Source organism: Ursus americanus, chromosome 1, assembly GCF_024610735.1.
Source record: "Ursus americanus isolate L20-20 chromosome 1, mUrsAme1.1.p, whole genome shotgun sequence".
Classification (NCBI taxonomy): domain Eukaryota; kingdom Metazoa; phylum Chordata; class Mammalia; order Carnivora; family Ursidae; genus Ursus; species Ursus americanus.
The window spans coordinates 78,358,389-78,379,408 of NC_142127.1; the positions used below are offsets into that span (position 1 = coordinate 78,358,389).

At 38.5% G+C, this 21,020-nt stretch overlaps 1 protein-coding gene across 6 annotated transcripts in view; it reads left to right on the plus strand.

Moving 5' to 3' along the window:
• The window catches only part of PARD3B (par-3 family cell polarity regulator beta), a 980,330-nt gene that overhangs the window by 775,263 nt on the left and 184,047 nt on the right, over positions 1–21,020 (plus strand). For all 6 annotated transcript variants that reach the window (XM_045806556.2, XM_045806555.2, XM_045806554.2 and 3 more), the window contains one exon: positions 10,806–10,916. In XM_045806556.2, coding sequence (XP_045662512.2) covers positions 10,806–10,916 — 111 coding nt within the window. The remainder of the gene's footprint in view (positions 1–10,805; positions 10,917–21,020) is intronic.

Consider the following 21,020-nt stretch of genomic DNA (forward strand, 5'->3'; position numbering starts at 1 on the left):
TAAGAATGAGAGTGGAGACCACATTTGACTAATTTACTTAGAACCTTAGCATCTACTAGATTTATAGAGTAGGTGCTCTGTAAGCGTTTGTTGAATGAATGCACATATGCATAAATAGGGGAAACAAGCAAAGAGTCTGCACTGGCCCTTGAGGAGCTCACCTGTAAGCAATGGTTAAAATAGTGCCCCAAACACACGTGCTAACATCAGCACAAGCCCTCTTCATCTCCAGACTCCTCCGTGAATCCACTCTCCATCACACCTTGGCTGAAGACAGATATGTTTACCAAGTTGGTTTTGCCTAGTAAAAATGTTACACACATCAGAAAAACATCAAATATGAGTTCTAGTGAATTGAGACATCCCAGAAATTAACCCCCAGCAATTCTCCCTGATTCAAAATTGCTTTTTCTTCTACAGAAAAAGATGGAAAAAAAGAAGCCTAAAGTTAAGAGAGATTCTACCTTTTAAGAACAGTTTCAAACTTAGTATCATGTATTAAGAATCAATATAATAACTCATTTCTATTGTTTAAGGCTCTCTTACCAGCTCTATCGTGCATTAATTATTTTGCTTCTTTTGTATTTGCACAATAAATGCTTGACAAAAAAAAGCCACATAATTTAAGATTTTTATGGCACAATGGAAAAGTTTCCCACCCCCAGGAAAAAAAAAATTCTGTGATGTTCTCATTGTCTTTTCAGGGAAGATTTTATATATTAAAAGGAAGAAGAAGAACATGAAATGAAAAAAAAGAATAAAGCCCTAGTTGTACTTTATGTGACATGCAGAAGGTTTAGAATATATAGAACATAAAAGAACATTACGTGAGCTAAAGTGGGATAGAGCTGTGTGTTCTTAATTTTAAATTTCAGATAAATATGATTTCAGCTTTGATCCTACATGGACTAATTCTTTTGTCACTCAACTAATTAATTCAGTATGCTAGAGAAAAGATGCTAATTTGGGCATCAAAGAAGTGATAATTTTTTTTGTTTAATCAGAGTTATAAAGATAAGTTTTACTCCCATTAGACTGGGTCTGGAGCTCAATCATTTTATTCTTGTTTAGTGCAGATGAATTCCAGAGAAAATATGCCCTGTTTCTCTTAACTTCTGAAGATGAAGCAGTAATATCCGAATTCCCTTTAAAATGGTCCTTTGCATAGTCACTCTACCAAAAAGAAAAAAAAAAATCAGACGTTTCCTAACATTGTCCTTTTGCTCTTTACACATAATGAGTTAGGCAGCATCATCCGTTCTCTTGATAATGGACTCTATAGAAAGTATACATAAGTTAATTTGTGCTGTTGGAATATAAGTTGCATTTGACATTTTATTTAGAGACTAGAGACGAGGTCTCCAGTTTCCATAGAACTTTTAATTAACCCTCCCTGGATTTAATTTCACTGACCTGAGTCAGTTTTTCCCTTCCCAGGCAGTTTGCTAAAATGACCCCACTTGCCAGTGAATGAATCTCAGGGCTGTTTCCTATGGAGGGACATTTCCTTCTGCAGGATGAATCTGGTCGTTGAAGAGTGAGCCCTGGCAGATTGAGCATGGGAAGGCCACGGGTGTTGGGGAACCTCCCAGAGTTGGTAGAGAAAAAGTTCACACACGGGGTGTGATTTGGTCTTGGAACACTCCTTTCCTCTGGCCCAGGTTTCCGGGACAAAGGAGGTCCAGAAAAGGGAAGAAGGAGATGCTGTGAGCACACAGATGGGAAGTCTAGATTCCAGCCATGTGCTGTTTGAGTCAGCATGAGAGTTTTAAGGACAGGCCATCAGCTGTCTGTGCGCTCAAGCTGCCTTCAGAGCTGCTCAGAGATCCACTTACAAGTAATAAAAATAAAAAGGAAGAAGCCACATATTCTGCCACTTTGAAATAAGTAAACATTTAATAAAAAAGAAAAGCCTTTCTAACTATTAAGAAAACATAAAAATGCAAAAAGATCTATTTCTCTAATGCTCCTGTTAAATATATTTCCCAGAAATCATAAGCATTTAGTCTGAATCACTAAGGCTCTTGCCTACAATGTCTTAAAGCCAGTGAGAGCGTATGAAAGCAATTAATCAGAGTTCACTGTGCTCCTGAAGAGAATTCCTTCTTCTGGAAAGCAGAAGGATAGAGTGACTTAACACCCAGTGTGGTCGTGACAGTTAATAAGCTTTGTATAGTCCCTGTGTGGATCTGAAAATCATACCTTATTAGTATCTTTATCTTCCTTGCTCGCTCATTCACGCTTATTTTCGTTTAATTTTAATTTCTGGCCTCTTTTTCATATTTTTTTTCCTCTTTCTCCTAACAGAGTGCTGCTTTAATAATCTCAGAGTAGAGTTTTCATTTGCTTCAAAAATGCTCAGCAAAGTAAGTGTCCGGAGGCTCCCAAATCCCTTAACTGATTCTTGCAACCCATCTTCCAGATGCCCTTTTTACTTGTTTGTTTGTTTGTTTGTTTGTTTGTTTGTTTTTCAGAAGATGGGTTTTGGTGATGTACATTTTGCTTTGCTTTCTGGACCCACTAGAATGATTTATAATATATTCAGTACTTCCAAATCTATTGTGTTTTCTAGCTCCTCCGTCTGGGAAAGCAAATTAGCTCAAGGATTCCCAGCAGCTGAATTCAGAGCCAGAGAGCCGCTTAAGACTCTACCCAGCAGATGTTTTATCCACTTAGGCAGAAATCTTAGAATGTTATAGGACCTCCCTGCTTTTCAATCCTAAAAACAAATATCAACACATTTGAGATCTGAAGGTTTCCTGCTTTGGAATGAAGAGTCTCCATGACCACCAATTTAGGAATCTCGTCCTAGGAATGAGCAAGAACCCAGAGGCAAGTAGCTGTTAGAGAGTAGGTGGGAATGTTGGCCCCCGTGGAAGTAGTAAAGGTATCAATGGGATTAAACACGTTTGTTGTTTTCGTATAGCTTGTCTTCATCTTGGAAACGTAAACATACCCAAATCAGTGTCTAAACAATGTACCAGAAATTAAAATTTTAATTAGAAACCATTTTCAGAGCCTCAACTGCTTGACCCACTTAGTTAACAAGAAAGATTTTTAATACTGAGTTTTTCTTCAGTTACTAAACTATCAACTCACTCAGCTTCCCCTTGTGAACATATCCTCCTATAAAGCAGATCCCTACTTCCCCTTGCATGCCATGGAGTGGGCTTGTACAGTTTAGATTGCAACCGTTCTGTTACGGAAAGCATACTGAGTTTGTAGCACTCCACCTCCCTCCTGAAAAATCACAGGCATTAGCATGGTAATCATGTATACTATGGAAGGCTAAAAATAAAAGTAAAATATTTTTTTCTTAACATTAACAACAAACACAAATCTAGTTCATTATTCTATCAATAATATTAACATAAAAATAGGCAATGCCCTTAGGTACCAAAAAAATGGGGGAAACTCTCTAATTGGTCAATTTTCATTGAATTTTTATCAGATTCATTAACTCTCAAGTACAATGAGAGCCATCTCAGGTAAACAAGTAAAGACCTTTGTGACATACATTTTAGAGAGAAGCAATAGCCAAAGTGCACAAAACCATATGAGATTCAATACATGGAGGTAAATTTCATCAGCATACGCATATGCTAATTCAGAACCCAACTTAAAATGCATCAGACAGCAGGAACCTTTTATGGGTGAATTTCAAAATAAACTATGGAAATATAGTCAAAGGTCTGTGAACTTCTCTGCCCCCACATTTTGCTTGAGCTATTTCAAAGTGTATAATTTACAAAATGATAAGACAATATCATAGCTTATAAGTCAGCTGGTTACAGGGAGAATGAGCCATTATCAAAGTCCAGAGAATATTTTGACTGTGACGTTGGTCCATTTTCTTTTTGTTGTTGTTGCTGTTGCTGTTGTTGTTGTTGTTTGAAGTTGGTGCATGTTCATATCTGACATCATTCCCTAGATATTCTAAGTGTAACATCAGTAATGACTGGATTTTGTGGCCTTTTGCAAATGTATCATTGACACCCAAAGATATTTCCAGATTGCAGAAGGAAGAAATATATTCTGTTTCACACTTGCAGCTCTCCTTGGATTCATAGCTCACCACTAATTTGAAATAAGAGTGTTTGAACTTTTTCCTTGCCGGACTTTTTAGTCCCCGTAAACCATCGCTCAAGATTGCTTTTATACAGTGTGTGCACTAAATGGAAGATGAGCGAATACCAACAGCTGCGTAAACTGCCCAGTGGGATCTAGGAGGAAAACTGTAGACAGGCAGTACTTAGCAGAATGAAGTGAATTAAATGAGAGACTAGACATGAACAAGGGTAGAGATAGAGCTCTACAGGTTGTTGAATTTCGATCATTTGTCAGGGTACATGGCAATCTGGGAAGGATTCAAAAGTCATCATTACCTAGAAAACTCAAGGAAAGAAGTAGAAGAAAAACAGAATTTGCCAAGAAATTAGGGAATGACTACTAAGAATTATATTAAAATCTTTGTCATATAGAAAACAGTAAGATGCTGGGAGCTTGTTTAGTTAATTGGATTGAGGAGTTAATATTTACCTAACAATTGAGGGTGTTAATGATTACATTCCATGTAAACAATCCATGTGATGTGTCTTGGCAGCTCAGTGAATGAATGAATGATTGAATGAATGAATGAATCATTATTAAATTCTACTTCCCCATATAGCCTTTTAGTACCTCCCAACCTAGGTAAAATTGCAACCCAAGAGGTCTGGTTTGGGTATTTTTCTATATAACCCTTCCCGAGATTCTTTTCCACGTGTGTGGTCTGTTTCCTTTGATCTCTCCACTGTTCTTCTTCTGTCTCTTTTATACATGGCCTCCCTGTCCCTCTATCTGGCCTTTAAATGTTACAATTCCTTAGGACTTTGTCCTCATCCCTAGCCCATGCATTTGGATTTCCCAAAGACATACTAACAAAACCATGTTTAAAAGTGAACTTTTGGTCCCTTGCCCTTGACCCACCACTTCCCAACCATTATCTTCAGTTCTCTAGTCCAGGCCACCTCCATCTTTCACCCGCACTCCTGAGGCAGTCACTAATTGGCTTTACTGCTCTAACTTGCTGCTTTTGGCTTCAGCAACCAGGATGATCTTTTAAAATGTGTATCACATTGTATCACTTCCGCTTCAAATGACTTGGTTATGCCTGTTTCTCCTCTACCAACTCTAAATGTACGAGTTTCCTTATCTAGTTTCTCTTGACTTACTAAGACAGGACCTTATGCCACTCCTAGACTAAACTCCAAGCCTCTTTGACGCCTGCAGTCCATGGCCCTTGCCCCACTTTCCATCTGAATCCTGTGTATCCCCTCTGTTCTCCTTGTTTAAGTGACACTGGCCTTCTTCCGCTGCTTGGAATGCACCAGACCTTCCCCACCTCATGCCCTCTGTGTGTGCGGTGACTTCCTCCCCTAAGGCTTATCTCCCATCTCTGCTTGTCTGGAAGCTCTTACCTGTGCAGTCTCCGTGTAAATGTCATTTCCTCACTGAAGACTTCCCTAACCGATCAACCTCCTATTATTGTCTCTCCTGATACCCTTCATAGCATTTTTTTTGCAACTTATAATTGCATATTTGTACTTGTTTGATGTCCAGTTCTTCCATTAGAATGGAAATTCTATAGGGGTAGTGTCTGGTTTTGTATCCCAATTCAACATCAACCTCTACTAAGGTGCTTACAACAATGACTGACACAGAGTAGATGCCTAATAAATATTTTTTAAACACATACCTGTATGGAAGAAGAAAGAAGGACAGAAAGAGAGCTAGTTTTCCATAAAACTGTTTCATGTAGCCTCTCTATGGATATGAACAGGGACAGGTGTTTTAAGCAAACTTATAATTCATGAAAATCTAAATTTACATAAAGGGTATGTTGAAAGGTGATTTTTCCACTTTACAAAAAGATCCATCATAAGAGTCTTTAAACAGGCTTCCCAGGTACATGGAAAGTAAGATTTTATTGATTCAAACCATATGTTTGCACTGTATTCTTCAGGAAAATATCTTTTATATAAAGCAAGGTTGACCTACAAGCAATTTCCTCAAGGCACCTAGCCCAGAATGGCCAATTCTCAAATTTCCTAGGTAATAGATAATGGGAGGCCTGGAATGCAGGGGATATTTGAAACCCTAGAATGCAAAGCAGTAATTTCAGCCACTTAGAGTTCTTGTGACTTTCCTCACAAAAATAACTAATGGAGAGATGAATCAATGTATTCGAACCTCCCCAACTCTTCTTTCTGTATGTCCGTGAATGTAAGAACGGCTGGGAAGTGACCCCCAAATAGGCTGACATGGGAAGGAGAACAAGGCGTACACAATTCACCAAACCAATGCTTTTCTCCCGATTCTCCCCATCCTCCTACCACCGCCGCTACTACCACTGATAATTAAGTTGTCTGATTGGAAAATTGGAAAAAAGAATTCAGTGTGTTAATAAATAAAAGCAATTAACTTCTCTGGGTCTCAATTTCCTCGTCCTAACAATGTGGGAGTCCTTTTGAAGATTATTGTTTTATAATTCTGTTCTTGAACCTACCCAAACTTTACAAAATAAGGTAATTTGTGACCATTCTCTCTGTCTAATGAAATAAATTTCACAGCTATTTCTGCCCTCCTTCTTGGAAACTTTAATAAATGATCATGAAGTTTAAATCAAAACATTTATATTATTTGTGAGATTGGTTGATTTGACTATTATTGATGGTTCTTGCTAAGAAGAAAATGCTTTGCAGAATTTACTTATGACTAGCCTTTATCAGATATATTCCACTGTGATGAAAACACAGTGAGCTGTTTTTGAACTGCAGTGCAAGTGAACTATTTTAGCAACAGGAAGAAAAAACAATTCATTGGTTGTGGTAATAAAGATCAGGGTAGACTCGGGTATAGATTAGTTTTGCCCTTCAAAAACAAGACTTCTTTCATCTCAGAAAATACAAACCTTCAAATTTAGAAGAAATATTTGGGACATAGAAGAAAAACCTGCTTAGTATCTGTGGAATTTTTGGCAACATTTTTGCTCTTATCAACTTCCTGAAGCATTATTCTATCCTCACTCCCCACAATTTTTATTTTTTTGGCTCAATTTTCCTGTATTTGATGATATTTTGAGGGAAAATTATTTCTTTAAGTGATAGACAAAGATAATAACTTCTCACATAAAGAAACTTAGATTCTTCTACATGTGTTTGAAACGCTAAAGAATATATACAGGAAAACACACATAATTTATGTATCTCCTGCTTTGTAGGTTAAAGAGAGATCCTGACTATGTCAACAAATCTGAATTATATTTGGAAGTTAGTGATCTTATATTTTGTCGGTATTTTTTCTCTTCCCTAGTCTGTAAGTGACACTAGGTCATTTCTTCAGTGGGAAAGAGAATAGATTAAGAAAGAGAAGGGAGACCAGGAGGAAAAAAAAGGCTGGAGGTGATGGAGTGAAAATTCATAGTCGATCCACCAAAATCACCAAACTAGACAGGCTACAGCAAAAGAATTGCAGTAGAAGAAAAGGCAGGTGGCAAGATGGCCACGGGGAAAGAGAAAGTTCATGAGCAAGGATTTGCTCATTGAAATTGTAAATTGAAAAATTTACAGAAGAGCCAAGACTGGGAGAGGCTTCTGAGGAAAGTAGGGTTCTTTGAACTCTAGTAACAACAGAAATATGGGTATTAGCAATAAGGTCTTCCATGTGTGAGACCCAGTGCTGCCACGTGACCAACAACCTCTGCTTTAGATTGAAACACAGTCCTAAAAGAACAAATATTTACTCATTTTTATGAAATCTGAAGAAGACCAGAGTTTCAAGTTTATAAGTCAGGTCTTCCTGTGAGGAGATTCTGACTCACTGTGTATGTTGGGACATTAGGGACCAGGACGGGGATCAGGGATGGGCCGTCAGTCTGAGCGTGTGTAGGGTCCTCGGGTTGGATAGATGGATGGATACGTAGGTAGTTACAGAGGTAGAGCGAGCAAGCTAAAAATATGCATACATAAGCAAAAATTTGCAGCTATTTAATAAGAAACAAAGGATAAATGGGGTTTCCATAGTTAACAAGAATCTTTAACTTAACTGAAGAATATGCATAATTGACTTTTTCCTGGTTATTAGCAGAGCATCAAGTTACTTCCCTTTTTCATGGGTGTTGATACCACAACCATAGGGGATTGCTTCTGAAGAAAATATCTGTTGTAGAAAATGCCTGTTATTTAAGAATGTGTCCTAGTAATAACCACAGCTTTATTATTATTATTATTATTATTATTATTATTATTTCAAATATGCAGTTTTATTTTCCTAACAGTGCTAAGGAACATGGTGCTCTTTTAAAGTATCATAATTACAGGGAACCCTAGTACATTGTTGATCCAAATGCAAACTGGCTCAACCAATATGGAAAACAGCATGGAGGCATCTCAAAAAATTAAAAACGGAGCTACATTCAGATGGCCAACAGACACATAAAAAAAGATGCTCAACATCACCGATCATCAGGGAAATACAAGTCAAAACCACAATGAGATATCACCTCATACCTGCTGACCAGCTAAAATCAACAATACAAGAAACAACAGGCGTTGGCGAGGATGTGGAGAGAAAGGAACTGTGTGCACTGTGGAGAACGCAAGCTGGTGCGGCCACCGTGGAAAGCAGTATGGAGGTTCCTCAAAAAGTTAAAAAATAGAAATACCCTAGGATCCAGCAATTGCACTACTGGGTATTTACCCAAAAAAGCACAAAAATACTAATTCAAAGGGATATGTGCACCCTGAGGTTTATAACAGCATTATCTACAATAGCCAAATTATGGAAACAGCCCAAGTGTCTATCAACTGATGAATGGATAAAGATGTGACAGATACAGACATAAATATATAGATATACACACAATGGAATATTCCTCAGCCATAAAAAAAGAATGAAATCTTGCCATTTGCAATGACATGGATGGAGCTAGAGAGAATAATGCTGAGCAAAATAAGTCAGTCGGAGAAAGACAAATACCATGTGATTTCACTCCTATGTGGAATTTAAGAAACAAAGCAAACAAAGAGAAAAGAAAAAGAGGAAGGCAAACAAAGAAACAGACTCTTAATTATAGAGAACAAACTGATGGTTACCAGGGGGGAGGTGGGTGGGCAGGATGGATGAAAGAGGTGATGGGGATTAAGGAGCGCACTTGTGATGAGCACCAGGGGATGTACAGAAGTGCTGAATCACTACACTGTACACCTGAAACCAATGTTACACTGTATGTTAACTAATGGCAATTTAAATAGAAATTGGAGCTACCCTATGATCCAGCAATTCTACTTCTTGGTATACATCCAAAGGAATTGGATCCCACAGGATCCCACAGAGATATCTCTGCTCCCATGTTCATTGCAGCATTACTTATAATAGCCAAGATGTGGAAACACACTAACTGTCCATCAATAGATGAATGGATTAAGAAGATGCAGTGTGTGTGTGTGTGTGTGTGTACACATATACATGTATATATGCGTATACATATACACATATATATGCATACACACTGTGAAATCTGAAAAAGAGAAACTCAGAGAAACAGTAGAATGGTGGTTACCAGGGGTTAGGGAGAGGGGAAATTGAGGAAATTTTGGTCAATGGGTAAATACTTCCAGTTACAAGATTAACAAGTTTGGGATCTAATGTACAGCATGGTGATTATAGCTAATAAAAATGTATCCTATATTTGAATGTTACTGAGAGTAGATCTTATATGCTTTCTCCACAAAAAAGAAATAGTGACTACGTGATGTGACGTGACAGGATGTGACATGACATGACATGACGGAAGTGGTAGCTAATACTATGGTGGGAATAATTTTGCAACTTAGAAATGTATCAAATCAACAGTTATACACATTACATTTACACAAGGCTACGTGTCCATCATATCTCAATAAAGCTGAGGAAAAAAATAATGTATCATAATTGCCACTGTGCCCAATTAGCTAGAGATATGCCAGGCACCGAGGAGTGCATAGAGCACATGAACCCGAGGCTGACTCAGGAGGATGGGGCTACCTGCAGGAGTGAATGTGGTGTGAAAGAGAGAGGGCACTAGAGGAGACAACCCAAGTTCTAATCCCAGCCCTTCCCTGAACTTGTTGGGTGATCAAGGCCCAAAGTCTCATGGGTAAACTGAGAATAGTAAGCTAGGTGTTTGGTAAGGTCCCTTGAAGCATCATCGATATCGAGTCCCCTGAGTTTAACTTCAAATGTCAATGCCCCTTGAGGCTCTGGAGGCCTGTTTAGGAGTTCGGTCAGTTTTTGTTATGTTTTTTTTAATAATATTTTTTTTATTATATTATGTGAGTCACCATACAGTACCTCCCTAGTTTTTGATGTAAAGTTCCATGGTTCATTACTTGTGTATAACACCCAGGGCACCATGCAATACGTGCCTTCAGTCAGTTTTTAGTTACATATTAATGATAACCTTTCAGTTCTTTCATTTCTAGTGAACTCACATTTTGAGATTTTTACTCTTTAACCACATGACTTTGTGCACGCTGCTCCAGTGATACCTCAGTGGAAAGGTGGAAGGAAAGAAGGAAGAGAGGAAAAGGAGGGGAGTTTAGTGACTCTTTTTTGTTTTTGCCCTTTCAGTCTCTTATTTTACTCCCATTCTCTGCAAAATGATCTTGTACTACTGCAGAATAAAGACTTATCGTTTGATGAGTTCAGCTCATAAATATTTTAAATTTACCCCCAAAAGAACATGGTTATTGTTAACAGCAATCTCCTCCTTCGTGTTTTTCTAGATTTGGAAAGAAGAAGGATGACAGGGGTGGCAAGGCTGAGCAGAAGGGCGCTCTGAAGCATGGCGGCCTGCGGGAAGAAGAGCTGGAAAAAATGAAAGAAGAACGTGAAAGGTGAGCAGAAATGCTGAGCTCCTTATTTTGTTCGGGTCCATGGCCTGTGTTTCATTGGGTTGTTGCATCCATCAACTGGAGAAATTTTATTTTAAGAAGCATAGAGTTTGATACAGAAGGAAAGGTCCCTGATATAAAAAGGAATCTGCCTTCCTGGGGAATTTTTATTATATTTGGAGAAGAAATTAACTTTATGTTTTTATTATATCAGTACTCATAATTCCAAAATATGCTATCCCAGTTTTGACTATCAGTGTATATTTTCCCTATGGTTTAAACAATGAGGTTTTTTTTTTTTAATAAAAAGGTCATTTTGATGTTGATGTTTAGAACTATCAGATTTCCCTAGTCTGTTCCTAATTTCTGTCAAGCTGTTGTATGCCTTCTTAATTTTATTCTGCTAAATCCATTTGGGGGGTGTAATTTGAGAAGCGCATGTCCTTCATTTTTAAAAAGCCAGTGTCTTTTATTAGGCTATCAGCAAGTCGCGAAGTATGTCGCCCATCTGTTAAAGGGCCGGTTTCGTTTACTGAAATAATGACAGTTTGCAAGGGCTGAATTCTCCTGTTTGAGGCGCTTCCTGTTCCATTTGGACAAGAGGCCCTTCACTTATCTTTGAGGTTAACTCTGGCACTTACCCCAAGTTGATGTGTAAATGTCTGATTTTGAAACATGTAATTGAATATTCATATTTCTCCTGAAAGTTCTTCACCTTCACAACTAAATGGAGCTTGGAGAAAGACTGGGATTGTGATAAAACCAGCATATAATTTTAAGTACTTGATTCTGACTTCATTGTGCATGAAGTCACATTTGTCCAACTTGTCACTTGCTTATTAGTAACAATAGTCCTTGTGGTTTTTAGAGTCCATTCTTGTACGTATCTTAATACTCTAGTAATGTGTACTAAGAAGATCACACTCACTCATCCCGTTTTCTAGCACAGAGCAGGCTGAATATCTAACGTTAACCTTTGACTCCTGTCTTGCCTATTCCCATTGAGAAGGCTGACTTTATCAATAGCGAGGAAAGAAATCCTATTTAATCCTTTCTGATTTTATTTTTTTTTTAAGATTTTATTTATTTGAAAGAGAGCAAGTGAGTGGGAGAGAGAACATGAGGAGGGAGACAGGGAGAAGGAGACTCCCCTGCTGAACAGGGAGCCCAGCGCAGGGCTCGATCCCGGGACCCCGGGATTGTGACCTGAGCCGTAGGCAGCCCCTTAACCAACTGAACCATCCAGGCGCGCCGAGTCCTTTCTCATTTTAAAGAGGTTGATAAGCTCTTGGTTCCAGGGTCACTGGAACAGTTAAAAGGAAATCAAGTGCTTAATATTGTTGTTGACTATTCACCTGACAGAGCTGCCCCCAAAATAAGGAAGATAATTCTCCACCATAGCCCAAGATTCAGTAATCCTGTAATGGAAAATATAATTCGGGCGAAGATTTTAATGCGTATATTGGCAAAGACATCTGTGTGGTGAGTCCACATCACAGATCTTTGCTGCTCCCCTGATTTCACTTACTGAGGCACCACATCCCTGCCTCGTCCTCAGGAAACTGAGCTGTTTGCTAGAATGCAGACTTCACCTTTTTTGTAGCTCAATACTTGCTTGGGGTTGGGAGGCTTGACTCTTAGTAGCTAGGGAACTCTGTGCCAGCTAGAAAATTGATAACCCATAAAATAAGGTGGGTTGTCTTTAAGCAAGAGTTCATTTCCTTTCTGGTGTTGCCTTAAGGAAGCAGGTGCCTGAGGGAGTTTTGTTCTTAAAAGCAGGGCTGTAAATTCACCTCAGCTGGCTGTAGAGGCTTCAGGTCCAATTTTCTTAAAATATGTCTGGTCAAAATATTGAAAGAACTGTACCATTAGCCTCCACTTAGGCCACTTCCCACACGTGAACACGTAAAACACATCTGATACAGGTTTCTTAGAGACAACGTCGTCTCAGGGGAGAGGGGAAGAAGCTGCAGGGGTTGACTTTATGGTGGGGCGCTACAGAATCTATGACCAAGAACATTTCAGCAGCTCGGGAGCAGAGGGCCGCAGAGGGTGGAGGTGGAGGCTCAACATCTGGCCTTCCTCCCAACCCTAGCGTCCCAATTCTTGGCTCTCCATCATCCCTAGGAAACTAGCTCACAACCCTTAAAGAACTCCGTGAGTGTATCACTCTGTGACATGGCCATGGGAGAAAAATAGAATAAAATAAGAAACAGTGTATAAAAGTTCACAAAGTTGTCTTTTTTCCTAATGCCTTTAAATTTGTTACCTTGAGATGATTCAAGCTGTCCTCTTGCTTATTTGCCTCATCCTAGCTGTCACAGGTATAATAGTGTTTCATTCACGTCGCCCTTCTTCAAAGGATTTAAAGTACTTAAATAAGATATATATTGTACAGAGGCAGCTCCTGTCAGCCTATGAGAAGAGTTTTGGGAGCTGGTTGTTAAACCACTGGTAGCTTGGCATCGGTCACAGTGGGAGTATTTACACCACAGCAATTGGCAAATGCGATAAGTTGGGTTTGTTTTCTCAAAAAGCCAGTTGATCAACATACCACTGAGGGTTTATACCAACTCTGTTTAGTGTATAACCAGGAATAAATTATCCAAAATTTTAAGACTAAATAAAAAAGATTCATCCAAATCAAGCCACATGACTTCTTCTCTCTGTGTTTCTCACAGTGGAGTCTGTAGGCTACCTGCATGCAAATGAGTCCCACGGAAAGCTTGTTAAAAATAAAGACTCTTGCGTCCCACACCAGACTTGCAGAATCAGAATCTTGGGATTTGGAGCCCAGGAATCTGTATTTAATAGGCAAGCCCAACATAATTCTTCAGTATTCTAAAGTCTGAGAACTTTTGACCAGAAGGGCCAGGATTTGGTTGGAACATTAAACTATCCTTATCCTATGAAAAATGACACACAGATTTTTTTCCCAAGAGGACTGGAATAAGCCAGTCTACAAATATTGTCCTCCTTCTCATGTGCCGTCTCCGAAGCATCCGACCTTATTGGCATATTTTTTGTGCCAACAAGAGAGAAACCCTTGGCAGTGCTCACTCACCTACGAGAGTTTGGATTGCTTACCCCCTGTACCACCCGTGCACACAAAACTTACAAACACAGTAAGTTCATTAAGAAAAGTTTGGAGACATAAAAAAGCATAAAGAAGACTAGCATGATCATGCTTAATTCCATAACAATTATTAATATTGTTATGATCTTTTTACTATGTATATATTTTCTTTGAAACTTGGTATCTATGCTGTGTATATACTGTCTCACTTTTTCCATAGCATTATATTGTGAGCATTTCCCCATATCATTAATGTTTTGAAAATATGCCATTTTGATGACTGTCTACTATTTGTGAGATCAGTATACCATAACTTATTTATCTTCTATTGTCAAACATTTAGTCTGTGTTTCCATTTTTCACTCTTTCAAATAATATTTTGATGAGCATCCAGATATGAGTCCTTATAGATGGCCTCTTAAATCATATGGTTCCTGCTGGAAAGTTCAATTTCCTTGTAACCGTTTTACCCAGGAATTAATTTAACCTCAACTCTAAATTTCAGGATTATATTATCCCTCTTCGTTCCTCCCATTATTTTTCTTATGATTTCCATATCTCATTTTAATGTATCTACATATTTAATTCCTGATAAGGAATTGTTTTGGTGTCATATATGAATAACATGTTCATAGCTATAGCTATGAAAAAGTCAAAAAAAAAAAAAAAGCCATAAGAGGTGGACTGAATTATAAGATTAAATTGATGGGTAGTAAGGAGGGCACGTATTGCATGGTGCACTGGGTGTTATACGCAACTAATGAATCATCGAACTTTACATCAGAAACCAGGGATGTACTGTATGGTGACTAACATAATATAATAAAAAAAACATTAAAATAAAAAAAATGCTTTAACTGAAAAAAAAAAAGATTAAATTGGAAGAATATGGAGTCTAGAAGAGTGGTTCTCAGGGAGGGACAATTTTGCTCCCAAAGAAACATTTGGCTGTATCTGGAGACACTTTTGATTGTCACAACTTCAAAGAAGGAATGGGCATAGGAAGGGAATTGCCAGGTGCTAGGCAGAGGCCAGGAATGCAGCCAGACCATCTACAATGCATAAGACAGTCCTGTCCCCTAACAATGAGTCATCTCATTCAAACCTCCAGTAGTGTGTAGGCTGAAAATCCCTGTTCTAACCTCTAGACTTCACAAGTAAGGGTACTCTCCTGGACATTAGAAGCTCCTTGTCTCATGGTATCCTATGGATAACACAGAAAAATGTACACCAGATAACATAACCCTAGAAGGATTATTAGCTATTCAAGAAACTGTACCCAAAACTTGCTAACGAATAGTCCATCAATATAAACTTGCAAGAAAAAAGTTTTTCTTCAAAATTTATTTTTAACTCTGGCCTGCTGAGCGTTGGCATCAGTGCTGTTGATCAGACTGTGAATGCCAAAAAGCTGCAGGGGTTGATAATGTGTTGATGACAGAATCATCTGGAACAATGGACTGAATCAAACATAAAGAAACCTAATAGGAATAAATGTAAAGTCTTGATTTTAGGTCCAAAACCAAACTGTACAAACACAGGATGTGGAAGGTTTGACTCAATACCAAATATATGAAAAAGTACCTGATGTTTTTAGTTGAGGGTAAGTTTAGCATGAGTCAACGTGAGGATGTGCCTGCCAAAAACTTAATCCAGTCCTAGGCTACATTACTGGAAGTTCATGTGCAAAATGAAGGAAGAAACAATAATTCCTGCTTTACACTCCTCAGATCACACTTGGAATATCCCATTGCCTCTCTCACACACACAGAGTAGCAGCAACTCAATCATGTCTTTTGAAAAATGTTGAAGGACGTGGGGATACTTACCCTGCAGAGGTAAGGCTTAGTTGATTTCACATGATCAAGAACTTTCACATAAAAGAGGAATTAAATGCATTTTATAGCATGTATTCTCTCTCCCTCTGCATATTCATCCATTCATTTATTTTCTTGAAGATACTAATGGGGAGTCATTTTAAGAGAGGTAGTCTTCAGCTTAATAGAAGGGAAAACATCCTAACAATTAGAGTGTCACATGAGAGTGAGTTTGTTGACACTGAAAACTGTCTAGTAAGAAGCTGATGATTACAATGAGAAAGGATTAGTGCATCAGGAAAGTATTAGACTAGATCAGAGTTTCATCAACTTCATTCATCGATATATTACCTTCATTGTCTTATTTATATCTATATATTCAAATAAGTAAAATATTGTATACATGCAAAACCACATAAGTTAATGTAATTATCTACATTCAGCCACATACCACCTAAAATCATGTTGTGTATCAGTAATGCTGCATTTGTCCTCAGGTGATCTCCACGGTTTTTCCCAGATCCCAGGGTCTAAGAAATAAATATGTTCAAGTATAGAAGAATCTACTTTGAGTTGCCTAGAGCAGACTTTCTTGAACTTGCCATAGCATTGGTTCCTGGCAGCGTATGCACTCTTCTTATCTGAGTGGAGAAGCCCAAGTTTCTTGCTCAAAGTTGCATGCAAGGCTTTTCTTAGTCTCATATTTGGTTTCCTGAGCTAAGCACGTGTCCTCTCCTGACACAAGTCAAACAGCCCATTGCAGCAAAGCCCTGTTTTAAATAAACTCATCATTTTGTTCATGCTTCAGTGAGATTGGCCATAATAAAACATTAGTTCCAAATGCCTATCTCCATTGCTAGAAGGATGAATCCAATATTATATTCAAAGATTATTTCCCCTAGAATTTTTTAATCAAGCTAAATTAAATTAACATTTTCCAAACATTCTGATTATATAAATTAGAATGGTGAGCTGAAAGCAAGAGATTGTCTTAACAAATCAGTAAACGTATTTTTGTTGTTTAATTCTAAGACTCTAACTCACGTGAGTAACTGGCTCCAAAGTGTGAAATTAACCAGATTCTTGTACCTACAAAGAACCTAACTGTATGCATGTTGTACTTGTATTGTTAATACCTTCTCAGAAGTCGGGTGGAGATTGGTTAAAGAAAAATAAGTGTCCCCCTCATTTATTTAGGAGTACTGTACTGGGGGAAATGTCTCCATTGACACCAAAAGCCTGTCTCCCATTAAAATCCCATATTACCCTGAAATGAAATTTCGCTAAATGAAACTTCTTCCTAAAGTGGGGGAGGGCGGGTATAGTTCAATAACATACGAGTCTGTGCTCTAAGATCTTGTATTACTCTTATACCATGTCAGAGTTTATTTTGCAAGGGAGCTCATTTGCTCTGTGAATGAAACGTTGTTTTTGTAGATCTTATTAGAATCTTAGCAGGATAAATGAGGAGATGAGGGGCAAAGAGGCAGCTTCTCCAGCTTCAGGATTGAGAAGCATGAAAACATATGGCTCTTGTTTTCAACAACGGGCCTGCATGGAATGCCTAAGTGAGAGTGGGGCTAAGATTTAGGCAAGCTGATCGGTTTCAGCGTCTGACTTGAGGGTTCTTAGTTTTCTTTCTTTCAGGAAGCCTTCCAAGAGCTGCAGAGGCTTCTCCCTTGCCTTATCAGCTGAGCTGCTTGTGGCCTGTTCCCTTAGTTTAAATCAATACATGTGTTTTTGATATTTGGCAAACCAAGATTTAATTATGCAGCTGCAAGTTCCCCACATAAACGAAATTCATCTTAGAGAAATAAAAACATTCAGAAACCATTTATAGTTTCGGAATACAAGTGGGTGAAAATCTATTCCCAACCTCTCAGCATTTTATTTAATTATGGGAGATTTTTATGTTACTGGAAATTGAAATGAAAACCAGAATAAGGCTAGAGTTTGTCCAGCATGTGTTCATCCTGAGAAATGAAGATGCTTATTGTATTCTAAGAAGGGAAAGGAAAGTAGGTTCTGAATTAATATTTTAGCTGTACCCTACATAAATATGGCTCTCCTACATACACAGAGCGACAAATGAATTGATAGGATTGTCATTATCGTATCCTAAAAAGAATGCATATTTTATTAAAGAACCAGAAGGTGGTTTTCTTTAATTTGCCAAGAGACTCTCTATAATTAATTATTTACTGAACTTAAACTTTGGCACTATTTAAACTGTTGAAAACACCCATGTTTTGGCATGATTACATACAAATGATTAATTCAGCATGATTTTACTCCTCACTGAATATCCCTGTCTTTTGCAGGAGAATTTGCTAGGTCCTGTGGTGTGGGCAAAATAAAATGTTGGAATGGTTCCCGGTCTTAATAGTCCCAATTTATTATTACTACTGAACCCTCGTCAGATCAGGGACTGGATTAGATCCCAGTTTTTCAAAATGCCCCAATTTATGGCTCCCTCAGAATCCTGATAAAAATGTGTATTTGAATAAGGCTTTGGTTGGCTAAAAGAGATCCAGTTAATTACTTTTAGATTCTTATTAGTTCATCACGGCATGGAAGTTATGAAAAATATTACTAGATGGTTGTTTCCCAGGACAAGGTCATGTTCTCATTTTAGGCTGACAGAAAGAAGCTCTCAGATTTTTGTTTTTCATAGTACTAATCATCTCAGTGAATGAAAAGAGATTTGCCGTATCCCAGTAATTACTGTTGATGCTTGTGCTGGGGTGAGGATCACCTCTTTTCCTAGAATAAGAATTAAAAACAGAGGTGGGGGGGAGGCACACCTACCACCCCTCATTCAGGGTCCATCTTTCCACGTTTGCCTTTTATTTAGAGGGATAAGGGAGTGAGACCCAGGGGAGATGCAGGTGGCTTTAATACCCATACATTTATTTGATCTTCGTAACACTCATCTTCTCAGAATGCTGTGGTCACCGGCAAAATTTGGCACATTACTGTATTCCGATAGACAAGAGATAGGAACACCTACATCCTGATGCCATGCCAGCATTTTTTATGAGCCAAAATCCTTTTATGGAATTTGAATCAATGTTAGAAGTGCTGTATTAGCAACTACTTGTCAGCCGAGCCGGATTAATACGTAAAATGAATCACTTGACTGGCATGCTTTCCAAGAGTCGTTTAGACAAACTTCTAAGATTAAAGTACACCAGCTCTTTAAAAAGGTGCTTTAAAAGGATACTCTTACATTCAAACACCCTGGAGTGACATATTATATTATTGCGTTCAATTACAGTGCTGTTGAAATACATTCAGACAAGGAATTATACTAACCTCCCCATAGTGATCCCATAGAAATGTTTAGAACGCCTTCTCTGATAAACACTTGGAGAGAAGCTCTAAATTCTGTTGATCTGGATGTTTGGCTTTAATATACACATAAAAATATATTCAACATAATAATAAAAAAAGAAACCTCTGGTAATTCACTAGATATATGCCGATCAGAGATATAGATATATTTGGTTCAATGGAGCTTACACGCCGTGGAAGCAGAACTTGAGGAGAGCATTTTCTAGGAAAGGTTTGGTGACTGTAACTAGGTGAAAGGCCATTCAGTGGCTAGAACTTAGGAATGAGGGTCCCATTTCCATTCTATCGGTTGTTTTCACGGAGGCGTTGCGTAACTCACTTTGAGGATGGATTCTTAAAGTCCCTCTTTTTAACACCATGAAAGGAAATGGTAATAATGATACTCCAAGGCCTCCTTGTTATGCATTTTGTTTGGATGGAATTCTTTTGAATTGCTCAGTTTTCTCAAAGGAAAACAATTGAATAAATAAAAGTTAAGTGAATCCAGAATATTTGCTGTGGACCAGTTTGGGGCCGGACAGTGTACAAGTAAAGTTAATTCTCTAAAAGTGCTGTGAAAAATGTGGACAAATTAAACTCATAAATCAAATAGCATTTTCCAGAATGTCTAAAGTATCTCATCTTTATTTCATATTTTGACATACGCTATGTTGTATCCTGCTTGGAAAACCCATGACAACACATCCACTCTGGAGCCCAACATGAGTTACACATAGGTTGGCCAACTGTGCAAGTAGAAAAGATAGTCAGCCTATTATCTGCTAGAATCTGCTTTTTCCCCCTCACATTTTTTATGTAGAATTCCTAACCTAGGCCTGTGATTTACAAACACCAAACTGAATATGCTTTTTCCAAATTTCCTGGGAAGTTTGGTTTATTTGTTTGTTTTGGGGTTTGTTGTTGTTGTTGTTGTTTTAGTAACGGAGGGTTTCAACTGGGATTGATTCCCCCCCAGGGGCAGTTGACGGCATTTTTAGTTGTTACGCTAGCAGGGACGTGCTACTGGAATCTTGTGGGTAGACAACAAGGATGTTTCTTACCATCCTACAATGCACGGGATAGCTCCGACAATAAAGAATTATTCAGCCCAAAATGTCAGTTGTGCCCAAGTTGAGAAACCCTGTTTTAAATAAACAAATAATTAGATAACACAGTTGTATAGATACAGATAGAAATATGATATGGTTACTCAGTATATCTGTGGTTGGGCTTGAGGATGCGTACTTCAAAACCATTTCTCAAGTGATTGTTGTTTATAGCTATACTGGGGACCGACTGGCCTAGGTGGTGGCCCAAGGGAGGTGTGTGGCCAAGTGGAAGGATTATAAGACCCAGGAGTGGGTCTTTAACTGGGTTAAAGGCCTGACTGAATGAGCACACTGTCAAGCCACTTAACTACTTTAAGCCTCTGTGTTCTCATCTGTTAAATGAGAAGTCTGTCTCTCAGACTTTTGTGAAAAGCAGTATTTATGAAGCAAGCACCTGGTTGACTCTAGGGGCTCAGTGTTATTTTCTGACCAGCTCTGGGGGATTCAAAACCCCAGATAATCCATTCAGTAACCTTTGGGGGCCCAGAGCAGTCTAAGGCATACCATCTGTGAAAGTTGCTGAATTGGATACCGTCATGATGCAGAAGGCCAACTCGAATTCAGACTTTGCCCAGCTGGGACTCACGCCAAATACTTCCATTCAAGAAGCTTCTCCTCATTTCTTATTGATCACCAGTTGGAAGTCGGTCCTCAAGCCTAGTGAACTTGGCAGGAGATGGCAGCGCAGTAGCGAGAGAGTGCTGGCTGCAGCCAGGCCTTGGCAGCCATGGAAACAAATTCGGGGCGGAGGGACATAAATGGCCCGGGGAAC